General features: G+C 39.4%; 1 protein-coding gene across 1 annotated transcript in view; it reads left to right on the top strand.

Moving 5' to 3' along the window:
- b3glcta (beta 3-glucosyltransferase a) overlaps nt 1–16,187 on the top strand; it is a 66,681-nt gene extending 50,494 nt beyond the window's left edge. Inside the window, exons 9-15 of the mRNA XM_080053825.1 lie at nt 778–909; nt 4,621–4,690; nt 6,720–6,833; nt 13,211–13,310; nt 13,787–13,906; nt 15,118–15,262; nt 15,700–16,187. Of these exons, the coding sequence (XP_079909951.1) occupies nt 778–909; nt 4,621–4,690; nt 6,720–6,833; nt 13,211–13,310; nt 13,787–13,906; nt 15,118–15,262; nt 15,700–15,867 (849 nt within the window). The 3' untranslated portion in view covers nt 15,868–16,187. The remainder of the gene's footprint in view (nt 1–777; nt 910–4,620; nt 4,691–6,719; nt 6,834–13,210; nt 13,311–13,786; nt 13,907–15,117; nt 15,263–15,699) is intronic.
- The last annotated feature ends 553 nt before the right edge of the window (nt 16,188–16,740 follow it).

The following is a 16,740-nucleotide window of genomic DNA, read 5'->3' as shown; positions in this document are numbered from 1 at the left end:
ATTACTTTGGAGAATTGTCATGGCGCAGCATCGAGGTTCTTATTTGTATCACTGCGATTCAGTCAGCGAGGCATGTAGGGATTTTATGTTGAGTAAACACGGCATCAGACTTATCAGGCTCAGTGGGTAAAAGGTGGTCCAGTCTAAGATGGCACGAGTACAGTCCCAGAGATTCAATTATGATACAGTATAGTCTTAATATAGTCTTCTTTTGCAAAGGATTCAAAAGGAATTAAGGAATTTTAGGTTGAAGTATTGTATTTCTGTGAAATTAAAGATGATTCACATTGTATGCAAAAGTATAGGCAGACATTGCATGAATCTTCAGTGTCAATCCAGTTCACTGGTAGTAGATTAGCTCCAGGCTGTGAACCAGCGAAACATGACAGTTTACAGTTTCTGTTTCCTGTGTTTCCTGTGTTTCAAGCGGCACTTAATGTACTGTCCTCATTACATATTCTCTTACTGTAACGGCAGGATCTTCCCCTGTAGATAAACCACATCCTAGATATAATTTCGCTCTTCCTCAGACCGAGGTACAGTAATACCCACCAGCTCTGTTTTTACTACTTTTTCCATCCCCCTCCATCAGCTCATAAAGTCTTCTACAATATTAAATATTCTCAACAAAGACCTGTTGTGAGAGGAGAATTGCCATGTTCGCTATGAAAGAAGACCACGTCCGTCTCGTTAAATTAATAACAAAGCGTTAATGTCTGAAAGCTTGCATCTATTTATCTGTGTAAAGTTGAAACTGCTCAATCTGTGTTCCAACAGGTTGCCTTGTATATCTGGGACAACGGGAACGGTCCACATCTCACTGCTGTTCCTGAGCTGTGCACTGAGCCGGAGGACTCTCCTCAGACCAACCACTGTGCCACCACTCTGAGCAGCAGCCCTCCACTGTGTGTGAGTATCTGCTTTCCCTTCACATCAGTTACATGGGCAAATAGCAAGGGAACCAAATGAAACAACAACAAGAATAAGGTTCCTCCCTGTGAGACTGTTGCAGTTCTTTGATTATGTTCAGCCTTATTGCCCACGACTGCAGCAAAGCAGCACAACCTTGAACCAGAACATTGTGCATTAACCTTAAAAGGACAGCAGTTTTTCTTGGGTTTCTTCTGTTAAATTGAATTTAGTCATCCACCAAGAAAGAAATCCGTCTCTGTTGCTAAGCAATGTCCTTTTACTTCCCCTCAGCATATTGGGTTGCGTCTGACAGCTTGATTTCAAAATTATTTGTGATATTATTCATCTAAATGTGTTCAAGTTCATCCATCTTCAACTCTGACTGGGTGTCAAAATTAAAGGTCATTCTAACAGGTTTTTTGTCTTAATTTTCTGTTAGATTTTTCATTTATACCAAATTCAGACAAAGGAAATCAAAATTCACATGAAAAGTTATTTTGTCGGGGGCGCCCTTAGCTCAGTTGGTAGGGCGTCCCCCCCATGGGCCTCTGCCAGCAGCGGACCCGGGTTTGATTCCAGCCCGTGGTTGTTCTCTGCATGTCACTCCCCTCTCTGTCCCATTTCAACTCTGTCTCTACACTATCAATAAAGCATAAAAATGCCCCAAAAAATATCTTAAAAAAAAAAAAAAAAAGTTATTTTGTCCACAGCTAGTGACTATCATACCTCCTTCATCCTCTTAATGTCCTTTGTTGGCCACTGTACACACAAGCTCAAAATAAAATGAATCATATCACACATTTTGTGAGGAATTTAAAGTAAAGCATAGTGTACTTGTCTGAAGGATATGTGTTGCTTGTAAAAAATGAAACTTAGAAGAGACCGCTTAAACAATCAGAAACTGCTGCTAATCTGCAATAATAACAGTTCATTGAATATCTCTCATCTCTCATCGTGTCCCAAAGGCTGTATTACAAAATGAGTATTGATCTTCAGTAATTCATCTCATGTGTAGTTTCCTATTTACTCTCAAACCGAGAAAAGAATATACAGTTGATTTGTATGCGCAAGGGAAAACTGACTAGGTGGCAGGCAGTTACTTATAGAATAATACTGCAGTAAATAATTGGCATTGTCTTTAGACTGTATGATATTGTTTGTATCGGAGTGGGTGTGGCTGAAGGAAGAAAAAAAATGATTGTGTAAAAAAGTAAGTGAGGCCAGAACTTTTATTGTCATGTAGAAATGCTAGTCCAGTTTGACCTGATTGACGTGCACTTTTGGAACCTTACTCTTTAGTATTTCTCTGACTGATGTGTTGGTTTGTTGAATTATAAACTTGTCCACACACTGATTGTATTATGTCGGCTCTAGTAGAATGATGTTGACCCCACATGAACCCAAATAATTGAATCTTTGGATGCTGGAACTGCAGCTGAAAGTGTCCCAATTCAGATGTATCTTTCTTCCTCTCTCTATTTTGACAGGGGAAAAAAATCCAATCTGATATTTTCAGTTATGATCCAAATCACATACTGCACACGTGCATAATGTGTTCTAGAGTCATGTGTGTCTAAACTATAAGATTGATATGAACGTGTTTTTTCCCAATTTACCTCCCTCTCAATGGAAAACACTATCCTCATAAAACTGCATTCATTAGACCAGAGAAACAGGACAACAACTGGAGCAGGCAGTATAGAAACATGAAGGTCACAGGTTTAATAAGTATTCAGGGAGAAGTTTCCATCCAGACAAAAACAAGATGGGACGTATCGTAATGGGCTCGCGTTGGAAAACGGTTGCAAGACAAATTGCCAAGTGGGGCCAAGGCAGCACTTGGCTGCGATGTCAACAAACAATCAAGAGCCTCTAGAGGCAGATTCAAGGGGGGTGAAGGACGACAATCTACAAAGTGGCAAAACATGTTGTCCTTATTTTAGTCATGAAAACGTGCTATGGTGTTACTCATACTATATCTGCATGGCGAACATTTCATTTCAGAGGCTTGTTTACATTTCTATCAGGCATGAGTCATTTTTTTTTAATAAGTGAAAAAGACAAATAAAAAGACAATGAAGTCTGAGGAGGAAGATGAAAGTATAGTAGGAATGTATTTTCAGTCTCTGGAGCTCTCAGGCATCATCTCCAAATATAACAGGACGAGGTATGTCTGACAGTGCTGTAGATGAGCATCACGGCAGTATCATGCTCTGTACGGCCAACAATGTTAGGTTTCACGTGTGCTTAAACTAAGTAAAAATATTAATGCATCAATTTTGACAAATGATTGATCATGCTTATTTATCAAGCGAATAAAAACTTTTTGGTTGTTGTACTTGGTTGTGCTTTGGTAAAAATGTTTAACCATACTATAACCATAACCATACCCTCTCAAGCCCCAACTGCAGACAGACACAGTTAGAGACTAGCTGGTGAACAGTGTGGAGCATTTACGAGGGAAACAGTTTTCTTCAGGAGTTGATAGCCAAAAACAGAGCTAAAATAAAAGTGATTACATTGTGTTGCTCTGTAACTGTTGATTTGTCCTGTAAATAAATAGCTGCTAATATCAGGTTCAACATATCAACTTAAAAGCTGATATGGCCATGTGTGAGGAAAAACTACTGAAGTAGAGAGGGTTTGGGGCACATATGTTTTAATAAAGGCACCTGTAGGACATAAACCAAGCTTTTTCAGGAGTGTAAAAACATAAAGGTAGTGGACACACCATCCAACACAATGCCATGCAGGCTACACAGTTGCTATGAGCAATTGTCTGCTCTGCTCTCAGCTGTTTCTGCTTCCTTATATAGTAGTCCCCAGACCCAGCCTATCCTTACATTGCTCGTCACTTATTACCTGATTCTGTCCAGCTGTTTCTCCGGCTGAGTCACTCCCATCTCTCCACATGCAGCCGGTGCCTTAACAGCATCTCTCTTCCAACGCAGGTTTTTGCTTAATGATTTTAAATAGTAAAACAAAATTTAGAATAATAAGCTGGGTTTTACAGGTATTATTTACATTTCCAGCTTCTAGTTCTAGCTCCTGTTTAAGGTTCAGGCCCGATCACGGCACCAGAGATGGTTACTGTACATCTCATCCTGTGATTATTATAGAAAAGTGATGGTTTGTGCAGCAGCTGATGACACTATAACATAGCATACATTTTGAACACACTCTGTCTGCTGTTGTTTCAGGGATATTTTTTGTATATGCCTGCAGTCTGAGCGCAAAGAAAAAAAAACCTTTCAGTCTCTTGAATGTGGTAGCAAAGGGCACGGAGATGCATATCGACGTGTTCCATTTCCAGTTTTTTATTCTCTCTTCATTTCATTTATCCTTTTTTCTGCTTTTATTACTATATGGCCTTTTTTTATTCCACAGATGCACTCCTAATTGAGTATAAAGTAATAAGACATTCTGTACATGCTGCAGTAGTATCTGCTATCTTTAGTTCGAGAGGCAGAGCCAGAGACGACCGGAGGGCCAAATGACCTCAGACCATTAACAGAAATATCCCATTTTAATTTCACTGTGAAGATAACAACTCCCACTGCTCACTTTGACTTTTAATACCCTCTGAAAAGCTCAATTGCCACCATTTGCCTGCATATGAGATGAATTCTGTTTTAATGATGGGTGATTTATGCTATATATTAATACTACACATTCCTGTGATCCACGTTTCCTATTTTCATCATATAGGGGGAGCCTGTTAGCAAAGAAGAAATATTCATCGCTGTGAAAACGTGTAGGAAGTTTCACAGTGAAAGAGGTGAGTCATACTCCCACCGCTTATACAGAATCCACCAAAGATGCACATCTTCCCCTTTAAATGTCACGGTCCTCTTGTCCTCTTGTCCTTTTGTTTTTGTCGTAATGGATTTGTTTTACCTCTGACACGCGTGGCCTTTTTTAAGAGCTTTGCCTTATTATCATGATAAAGTCTTCCAATGGATAATTGGACCGTCATGTCTGAGAAGTAGTGAAGTGCTTAATTACAGGCCCGTCCTCCTTCCGTGCTGGATATGTACAATCAGTCAACAATCCTGCGGATGTGAGGAAATCACTTAATGATCTCAAGCCATTTGTTTTGCAGCTTTCCCATTTTAACTTGATCAAAATGTAGCAGGTTCATTTCGTGATCAGAGTATTTGTTCAGTGTACTATAAGAGCGTTGTTCAAAAGTAAGTCCATTTAATTAGTCAAATGATCATTTCCTCTGCCAAGCTGCCATTATCGGTTTAAAATGTAGACAGGCTGAAAATTAATATGAGATGAATATATCAAAGGGGTTAGTTTAAAATCAATCAGCCAGCAGACATGAAAGAGCCTCGCATTGGATTCACAGTGAATTATACTTCTAAAGGCTCTTCATTAGTCTTTATCTCCAGTGATTCAATTGTAAAAAGCATTAGGGACAATGCACATTCATCCATTTAGAAATTAGAATTGATGTAAAAATAGGGGGAACATACTTGTGGTTGCAGTATCTTTTTTTTTCGTATTTCTTTTTATAGTGGCTCAGACTATTACTGTAACAGCATGAAACCTTCACACTATGTCTATCTTTCTTATTTTGCCTTTAAGTGTTCATACTGCAACATAGCACAACTACCACAAAAAGGTATTTGTTATTTCTTGTGTTCCGGCGTTATGTGTGGCTATGTGTAGATTTTGCACATTTGAAATACAATAGAGGAAATGAGTGGAAATTCTTCCCAATTCTTTGTTTGGTTGGGTTTTTATTCAGTCAAAAACAACCCTATGCATGGCACTTGTTTTTTTATGGCTATACAATCTAAAAGGAAACAACAAACATGTAATCCCTACATGTAGAACAAAAATGGAGCTTAATTTGTTATTGTGATTCATCAGTGCAGTTGTCTATTTCTCAGAGCCTTTAATGGGACTGAGCGCTAGCCAACTCAACTTTTTAGTTTTTTGGTTCATTATTTCAATGCTAAATATGCCACTGATTCAATTTGAGTTGATTAATGAGAGTTGAAGACAGCCTGGAGATGCTGCTGCAGATCTCTGGGTGTTACATGTTTCTCAGCCCTCATACCCTCTCGCCTCCACAACCCAGAAACTCAGTAGTCATTCTTCTAACAAGTCTATAGTAAATTAGGAATGTTGGATGCTACTCAGTTGGCCCAGTGACAGATTAATGCTATATTTACTATTAGCTTAACTGAAGGACACTGTGTATAAATCGAAGGGAAACGTGCACACAGAAGCAGCTGACAAAGGAAGAAAAAGTCAAAAGGCCACCGGTCCCTGAGTGTTACAGCATAGAGCACAAGCTGCCAAAACCAAGATGATTCTCTGACAAAAATCACAGGATTTCATTCTGAGCTTGAACTGCTGAAGAGAGTGCTTTTTGTTGTACAGTGTGCAGAATATTTGTGAATTTCATTAGGTATAACCATTTTGTCAGATGAAAAAGGGTTTGCCCATCAGCACAAAATACCAATTCTAATCATTTATTCCGATTTATTTTGGGCATTCAACAGAGGAAGGAATGTAGAAGGGTACAATTTTATCTGATGTATTTCTTCTTCTTTTCTTTTTTTTCAATTTTTCCCCTCAACTAATGATTAATTTCTTTATAAACCTATTCAATGGTCTTTAATATGATATGTTACCAAAAGCGGACATCAGATAACCTATGTATTACATTGCATATGAAATAATGATTTGTTTGGGTATTGGAACAAGTCTACTTTGCAAAGAGCCGCTTGCACAGCTCTGCTTTTTGTTTTCTTGTAAAACCTGTATTGATTTTCTCCCCTTTGCTCTAGTTCCAGTGATAAAGAAGACTTGGGAAAAGGATGCCTTATTTTTAGAGTACTACAGTGACCACGCTGATCCTTCAATACCAACCATTGATATAGGAGTACCAAATACTGAAAGAGGTAAGTGCTCCTTTATGCAGACTTGCCCCTGTAAAGCACTTTGAGTGGCCTTGTGTCTGAATTGTGCTATATAAATAAACTTGCCTTGCCTTGCCTTGCCTCCCCTCAGCCTCAGTCACACAACACTAATTACTGGCCTTGTGTAATGGTGCAAGTTCAGCTGCATGTAAGGTACATAAAAAATGAAATGTCGAAATGTCTCCAACCTAACAGCTTGTGGAAGAGATGGCAGTAACTCAAGGCTAATATTGCAGGAGAATTGGAAGTAAAGCAAGTTGCAAGTTTTGCCTTTTGCTTCACTGAAAATGTGTTTGCCTTCCAAAATGACACAATGGCACAGCTCGATATTTTATTCGGTGCCCTGTGTAAATAGAAGAGTCTAGTACATTTTTTATTTAATTTGTTTTGGTGTGCTTTTATAACTAATGCAGGCTTTATTTTATTTATTTATTTTTTCTCATAAGTGATAAATGTGTCTGTGCCTTCTGCTTGTTTTTTATTTTGAGTAACTTTTCTCTGCCTGAAAACAAACCTCACATGTTCTCACCAGAGGCTTGGCCAACATCCCCTGCTATTTCCACAAACTGCTGGACTGTTAACTAATAACTGAAGTGTTTGTTTATTGGCGGTGATCTGAAATTTCATTTCATCACTCGAAGGAGTTTGCTTTTAACCACAGCACCTTTTACACTTCACCAGACTTCCCGTCAGGTCCTTCACTGCCAAGTGCTCAATATAATCGTTTGTCATTTCCGACCTCGCTTCTACCAACAAGAAAACAAAGAGCTTATTGTGCGGGCAAACAGATACTAACTGAAGCTTATCAGCTACTAAGTGTGTCGTTATATTTAATGGACAGATATGATGGTGGTATTTATCCTCTCTCAACTTTTTTGTAAGAAGGCCAATAAGTGTATTTCTCTAAAAATAAAACCTCAAAACCTCACTTTAAATTCTAGAGAAGCTCTAAAATCTAATCATCGATATTGCGAGTTTGAGGAAAATTATCCTTGAGGCATCTTCACTTCTTGATTTCATGCAAGAGTGCACACACACACACACACACATACATGCACACACTCACACACACACACACACGCTAAAAAAATGTGATTATCACAAATGTAAGGTGAAATTTAAGGAGAAAATGGAGGGCTCAGAGTTAAATGACCACTGTTCCTCTGTATTAAGAGGCTGCACCTGTTAAGAAATCCCCAAATTGCCTCCCTCTGCCAGTGCACGGTGCACTGCTGACCACACTACGCTTCTGTCAGTCAAAACACATCCCCCTCTGTACGCCTGGTGATCCCTCATAAGAAATGTAGCCCAACAACATCCCCCAGCTTCACCTTAGGGAGAGTAAGAAGCTGTGAATGCATAATGTATTACAATCACAGGCAAGTATAAGAACATGTACATGGAGTGTAAGTAGTTTGTAAAGACAGGACAAGCTCTTTTTGCCTGGGCGCCCTCACGGTTGCCTGAGGCAGAAGGTCATTTTGGTGGGGAATTACTTTACACCCTGATGGCTGTTGGCACAAAACGCCACCTAAGACCCCTCATGTTGCACTTTGATGATGATGCATCGGCTTTAGCCACTTTGAGCCCACTGTAGGAGGGGAGAGGATTTTTTGTTCCAAAGACTGTGCATCAGTGTCAAGCCTCCCTTCACTTACTGTCTCCAGGCACCTCACTTCTTTTAACAAGGACGTCTTTTGCAACCTGTTTGCGAGGCAGTTAAGGACGTAAATTGCCACCGGGTGCTTGCTGGATCATGCGGACATGTTGCAGAGCTGTGCCTCGTCAAGAATAAGAGTCAAGCTTTTTCTCATAAAGGTAGTCTGCTATCAGATCGGTTTGTTGATATGCAACCCCTGTACTTTAGCGCGGCTTCATCTCCACCTCCTTGGTTGTGGATAGTGACAGGTTTCAGTGGCTTGTCGCTCTGTAACAAATCCACTCCCAGCGTCTTTGCCTTCTTGACTCTGAACTACTGATAGTTTGTCCTGCACAAATCTGGCATCGCTCTCAGGGTTTTTTTTTTTTTTTTTTTAGAAAGTTTGATCAAATTTCGAAAGATGTGTCTCAACCCACCTGCTCCCATTCTGAATTCAATCTGATCTTAAAACTGTACCTCACTCACAATGTGAAAAGAAACCTTTCCAGAGTGATGTTATCCCTGTCGGCTAACCACATGGCAGCAACAGGAATCAGCAGTGATGGATGAATTTGTACACTGCACCTCGACGCTGTTGATCTGTGAGAAGCCAGACAATGCATATGGTGCTTGCTGTTTTCCTTCAGTGTTTGAAAAGGACACCAGTAAATGCTAGGGCTGCTGGATTAGAAATCACGATCGCGATTATTTTGATTTGATATTCAGATCATAATAATTACTTTTATATAGTTGACTTTGGAAACATCATGCATGAAGTAACTTTTTTTGAAATGTATTGGAAAAGCCGTCTCTTTAATAGTGGATTTCCTTGAATATAAATGTTGACCTGACTTAAAAAACATCATCCTGTAAATCAGTGGTTCTCAATTACTTTCTGTCATGCCCCCCCTAAGGGACCGAAATTTTTTCGCGCCCCCCCTAAATTGAAATACTGTTGAGAACCTGCTAATATTTATTTATTTATCTGTACAAAACCACTGTATGAGTTTCTGGCACGAGCATTCTGCATACAATCACCTTATTATCAAATTAGAAACAAAAATTAGCTGATGTAACTTCTGCAGCAAAAAAATTAAAAGTTCAGTTTATTAGCTCAATTTGTAACATTTAAACAAGACTGCTCAGTCTGTGTGAATCAGAGACAGGACAGAGAAACAAGAGCAAACAATTCACTGAGGTTTGCATTTTATTCAAAACATTTTTAAACTGTGAACATAGTTAAGGTGGTGTTTTTTTATTATTATAGGCCAATAAGCCTTCTGTGATGCGATAACCAATAATTCATTAATGTTATTATTAGTCTACTAACTTGCTTGATTTATTTTTAAATAGCCTACAGAGACACTTGGAGAAACACGTGGACATTTATTTACTGCAAATCGCGGCCTTCCGCGCGGGTATGACCATACACAAGCACACATCGCTAGCTAGCACTAAAAAAAAAAAAAATCTTTTTTTTTTATGGTCAGTTGGAAATCAAGGCAGCTCGCGCCCCCCCTGGCGCGCCCCACCATTTCAGAAGCACTGCTGTAAATGCTAATGTGTGTAATTTGTGATTATTTAACATGATAACAGATCAATTGTATCCTGACCTCACTGATGCATCTCATTTAAACAGAGCCATAACTGCAGAGTTTCTTGAGGACACAAATTGTTAAATGGTTGTCATTTCCATGTATCCGTGCAGTATTAATATGATGTTTGTCATGAAGTTCTCCCTCCTCATGCCAGACACTGGGGTCAGGGTGAGATATCATTATCTGTGCTCCCGTTCACCGTTTGCTTACTGCCAAGCTGACAGGATGGCAGCTGGTTTCTCTTGACAGAAAAGAAATTCAAGTGGAAGTTCTCCGACTTCTCATTTGCATAGCTTGACACGTTTCCTCTCACTCAGGGTGTTCCGAGAACCGGTGTGGCTTACTACTCAAGAAAAAGCCTCTCAAACAGTACATTATGTTAGTGTTTTTTCATAGATCGTCTAGGGGGAAAGTGTCTTCTGCTGCATGCCAGTATTTTTACATTGGGGGACAGCAGTCAGCATTGTACTTATTTTTACCGTGGTTTGAGTCTTGAAAAGGGAAGATTTATAACATGTTTAAACAACACCATGACAATGGGGGAAATGTAATTGGTATCATATTGTATCTTTCAACAGAAACATTACAATAGTCAGTCACTTATGGAAATACAATGAAGCCACTTGCCACTGTGTTAAATCAGATAACCACGGATATACTCACTGTATGATTGAGGTCAAATGCAAAAATTTTCCTCAGTGCCAAATTCCCACATGATACTGATTCAGTTATTGGATTAAAACCAAGTCAGCACATAATTACTGCCCCTTCTCCAAGACCCTAAAGGTTTATGCTAATGATTGCTGAGGAGCAGCCACAGAGTTCATCAACAGTCAACAAGCATCAATACCTCAGGAATGTGTAGTCACATTCATTCTTCCTTATTTTTTCACCTACCAATGACTCAATTAATCCCATTGACTTGCAACTGTTTTTAGTCTGTATTGCCAATGAATGTTGTAAAATACAGTAATTGTGTATATTCTGAAGAGTTCAGAATGCCAAGCTATCTATTTCATTTTAAGCAACATGTTTGTAAAGCCGCAGCAAACTTCGACGTAGTGAAATTTGGCAATCAGATGGATGGACCAAGACAATTTAAACGTTAAAGAAATGGACTTGGTTGCTACTGGAAACAATCTTTGACCCACATTTAGAACTGTGAGGTTAACTATCATGCTGCCATCTGAAGTCACAAATAAACTTTCTATTTTATATATGTTTCAAATGGAACTACAAAAACAACAGGAGGTTAACATTTGAGATAGTCTGAGTGGAAGTGATTTGACCTTTCCCATTTTAATGGTCTTGCATCAGAAAGTTGCTGTCATGGGAAAATGGCAAAATAATTTTATCTACACACAAACTTTTCATGGTCAGCTGTGTTGTACTTCCTTTCAACGTGTCGAACAACAAATACCTGATAATGCATAGATAATCCTTATTCAAAACACTTATGTAAACAAGGTGGAACTACATGTAGCAAAGTGTTCGAGAAAAGGTAGCTTTGGTAGGTCTTTTTTTGGGGGGTTGACATTTTAATGATGGATGCTACCTGAGACATGCATGTGTGGAAACCACTGCATCTTTTCAGCCCCCTGCCTGCACATCACTCACTAACTCCAAGTAGAAATAACATTACCAGGCTTGTCTGGAGACCTGTCTCTAAAAGTACTTTTTATTGTATTCCTCTCAGCCGTTCAAGGTGTCCTTACTTATTCTATATTCAGATAATAAAAAAAAAACACGTTGGGTGCCTTATAAATAAAACAGCAGGCCCTCAGTATTCTTTGTGATGCTTGCCACGAGGGATTTCCATGTCTTCACTCTCAGCCCTGATGGTTTGCAGATATTTGCTTTCTGATGGGTATATTTCTCTGGGTTCCTTGTATTTATTCTGCACTGCCAAACCACTGTTTTTTGTTTGTTTTTTCAGGAGTTGGCAGAACATTTTGTTCCATCTGGCAGTCATGTCAAACATGCCGAAGCAAAAGTTTGATCTTTGTCGTCCGTCATGCCAAACATACCTTATTATTTGGTTGCGATGTCAGAATGCAAACAACGTCTTTCTTTCTGTTCACAAAGCTCTAGAGGACGCATCCTCACATTGTCACGATTTTCTGTAATGCTGCAGAATCTTAAAATGGTGGTTGAGGTCTTTTTGCCCCTTTTTTAAATCTCAGGTATTTTTTCTGATCACTGCTGTAGTTGATCTGTCTGCCTACAGCCACATGTGCTTTTGAGGTGTCCTTCAACAGAATGAAGGGATACTTGTTCACACATTATAGCTCATGATGCATGACTGACTGTCAGGTTAATGCTGAAATATAAATACATGAATGTTACAAATGTACTGGGGCGTCTGTGGCTCAGGTGGTTAAGCTGGTTGGCCAATGATCCTAGGGTTGGCGGTTCGATCCCAGCCCGGCCGCTTGTGTCATGGTCGTTGTGTCCCTGGGCAAGACACTTCACCCACCTTGCCTCGTGTGAATGTGTATGACTGCTGTATGTTTGAGGTGGTGGTCGGAGGGGCCGATGGCGCTGAATGGCAGCCTCGCTTCTGTCAGTCTGCCCCAGGGCAGCTGTGGCTACTATGGTAGTTTACCACCACCGGTATGACTGTGTGAACAAATAGTCTGGAACCCTGTAAAGCGCTTTGAGTATCATGAAAGGCGCTATATAAATCCAAGCAATTATTATTATTATTAATTATTACTGCACCCTTGTTAGGTGTGGACACAATATAGTCCCACTTATTTTTGTTGGCACCCTAAAGGCTCCTATCAAGAATTGTAGAGCATTAGCGTTTTAATTGTTTGCCTTAAAGAGATGTCTAAGTAAACTAAAAGGTTTTTTTATAGTCATGAGCTATCACTCTTGGTTCGGCTGATTCCTTTCAAATCCTTCAGCTTAGCCATCATTTACGCCTGTTCTCTACACCTGTGTGTGTGTGTGTGTATGTGTGTGTGTGTGTGTGTGTGTGTATATGTTAATACTTGCTTAGGCAAAGTGTGTTTTTCTAACTGTAACAGGGTCATTTATCTCTTTTAAACCAGAAAGCGGTCAATATGTGATTAAGCCGTAACAGGCCTATCTTATTGATGGCTTGCTTCTATTTGCAGGCCACTGTGGGAAAACCTTTGCCATCCTTCACAGATTTCTAAGCAGCTCCGTGCCAAACACCAAATGGCTCATCGTTGTGGACGACGACACACTGATCAGGTGATGTGTCCATGATGTCTTAAGATGCTTTTTTCAACATGGCATTTTCAGCCTGGGACACAGTGTCCTGCTCTTTAAATGTCATTCTTTCCTGTTCCTCTCTAGCGTTTGACTGACATTTCATTCATACATTGTCTTAATAGATTCTGTCTCACAGCCATTAAAAGGTTTGAACGGTGAAAGAGATAAGTGTCATTCTTAGAAAATGAGTCCAATGATATCAGCATCCTGTTGAAACATCTAAAGAGCTCTGTACATATATTCCAGTCCAGCTAACTTTCGCTTTCTATCCGTCAAGTTGCCCTCCTTCATATATAAAAGCCTGTGGATGTGTAATGGTACCTGAGGGAAAGGAGTTATTTCAGCTTTCTAAATGGACAGTTTTAGTCTTGGACTATGTGTTTACATTCAGGCATGCGTGTGTATGGTGATGATGGGTGTGTGATGACTTTGGATCTGTGCTTTTCTCACTGCAGCCTCCCCAGACTGCAAGACTTGCTGAGTTGTTACAACCCGTCTGAACCAGTGTGTCTGGGGGAGAGATACGGCTATGGCCTGAGCCAAGGCGGCTACAGCTACATCACGGGAGGTGGAGGGTGAGTTTCACAGCTCAGATGCTCGGGGAATAATGATGAAGGATGCAGGCGCAGCTGAGGGACTATAAAAAATCTGTAATGGAAAAAACCTGTAGTTTGTAATTTATGGATAAACAGTTTTTAAATTCAATTTCCAAAGTCTGTTGCTCCCTTAAGGGACATTTTTGCTTCGCAGGCGGCATTACAGTTCAGACATTTTCTACAAGAATGGAATAAATCTCCACAAATACACAGTAAACACTCGCTTATCATTTGATAAGAGAAAAAGAGTCTTTGCTTAATACTCACACTGTGTTATACAAACTGTTGGTTATTGCAAGCAAAACATATCGCACAAAAATAATTGCACTTCCATAGGTTCAACATTTGGAAGCCCTCCTACTGCATGCAGTAAAAACTGGGCAATAAGAACAAGTTATGTGTCATCTGTCAGCATTGGGTGGAAGGCTGTGTCCTCCAGATAAATCTTGAGCCATGTGAGAAACTCTATTTAGGGACACTTCAGTTGCTGTGACAATAAACAGCACTGAAACTGCCAGTTATCTCCAAAGTGATGGCTCCTAAATACGGTTTTGAGTGGCAATGAGGGATTTTATTTTGGCAGCTTAAATATTTGTTTCTCATGTGTAATTGTGTCTATTTTCAAAGATGTCAAATCATTGTTGTGCAGAACTGATTCACAGAATAATCACGTCTCCCTCTCAGATTGACCTGGAGTTTCAAACCCATGTAAACCCACATCCACAAACTCCTTTTAACTATGTCATTGGGGGAATTAGTTGCATGATAGTACCTCTCTGAGAAGAGTTAGGCATATTTATAAACCCAAATTAAAGATATTGTCATTTCAGTTTTGTTAAACTTTACAGAAATCCGGTGTAGATGACGCGTGCTATGCTCTGGTTCTTATGACATTATTGGTATTTTAAACCAATCACGGCAGTTAGCTGCCATTGCTGCCAAAGCAATGACTTTTGCTTTGGGACCTTATTATGATATTTATGAATATTTTCTTTCAATCTGATTCCTGTAAAAGCTTATTAAGACACCCAATTTTGATATTGTATATTATTTTTTACTATTTTAGATCAGGCTTTAAAACACATATTTTATTTTCTGGACGTTTGCTTCTAAAACTTAGCTTAGCTTGATTCAGCTGTGTTATGTATCTATGTGGCATGTCTCTGATGTCAGCCTCTGTGTTGCCGCAGTATGGTGTTCAGCAGGGAGGCGGTGGTTCAACTTCTTGGCAGCGGCTGCAAGTGCTACAGCAATGACGCGCCGGATGACATGGTGCTAGGAATGTGCCTCAATGCTCTCGGACTGCCCGTCACACACAGTCCACTCTTCCACCAGGTTGTTTTCAAGTCTAACAATATATTTGTTTTGTCTTTCTATGTGTGCGTTTGTATTCTACTTGATGAATTAACATCCAAATATTTTCTTTTATTAATAATCAGAGTTTCACAGTTGTAATTATAACTTGGATATTGATGTACACCATATTTACAAATCAAAATAGGTTATTATTGGAGCTCAGACTTGAATGTGGCATTACGTGTAGGTTGAAGGTGATACTGCATGCAAACTGTTACACAGTAGGAAAATGCAGGTGCTACTAATATTATTAACAAAAAGTCCCAGAAAGCCATGGCTTTTCTCAGTTTTTCAGTATGCAGTGTCTGTTTCTACATACACTTTTAGAACTTTACTCTTGCTATCTGTGGCACTTGCACACAGTCTCTTGTGACTGCTTCCAAATATAAATTTCCGTACTTAATCTTACCTTGCAGGCACGCCCAGAGGACTACGCCAGAGACTTCTTAGCCCACCAGGTGCCCATCTCTTTCCATAAACACTGGAACATCGACCCCGTTGCCGTTTTCAACAAATGGCTTAGAGAAGATGTGATAGTAAACGCTTCAGATGGACTAAATAAGAGCACTAAGACGGAGTTATAATTATTTTAAGCACACAATGAGTGTGTGTGTGTGCGCGTGTGTTTATGTGTGTGTACCTGTTGGAGTCATGGAAATGAAATATTGTCCTTTACAAATGTAAATGTTTTTGTATTGTTGATGTTATCAAGAGGGACCATGCGAGCGTGTGTCTATGAATTAAAGTGTCTTTATGACAGAGTTGCGTGTTGAGGTAACTATTATTTTGGAAATATGGATGTAATGTGTGTATATTTATATCATGAATAATCTTACCATACAGAGGAGAATCTTCCTCTTTGGGAGATCCTGTATCCTTCAGAAAGCATCACTAATGCTGTACAATGTGCTCTATTTTGACATAAAAGTTATAAATATTTGAGAATGATTTCATTTTCTACTGTTTCATTGGAGGCCTATTAAGCAAATTTAGTGTAAACCAATGAATTAGTTATGAAGCTGTTAAAAAGCTAAAGCAGTATGAACACTCTAAAATGCAGGCTCAAGGTTTATTACTTCCAAAATGTACCCAACATTTAGTATTTAATAGGGGTCTAGCTGCTGCTCATTACATTTGGCCAAATACATATTTTTCTCAATGTGTCCATATGTAATGGACATTGGCTGATATTCTGAGGTACATAGGTTTTATCACCATCAATACCAATTTTGCATTTTTTTTCTCCACAAAATGAACTGCTTCATATAATTAATTGGCGGACTCAATGGCTTTGCTGACCATTATTAAAGGTCTCTCATAGACCTTGAGCCTCTGTTGGTGTGTTGAATCTTTCTCCTGGCCGTTTGCCATCATCCAGGCTTCATTCCCAAATAAACTGGAAGTGACTACGGACTCATAATGGTCGCAAAAGCTTTCGAAAACCTGTGGATTATGAA

Source organism: Ammodytes marinus (assembly GCF_949987685.1).
Source record: "Ammodytes marinus genome assembly, chromosome: 3".
Taxonomy (NCBI): domain Eukaryota; kingdom Metazoa; phylum Chordata; class Actinopteri; order Uranoscopiformes; family Ammodytidae; genus Ammodytes; species Ammodytes marinus.
Note: the sequence above shows the minus strand (reverse complement) of the source record. Positions and strands in the feature narration are given on the sequence as shown.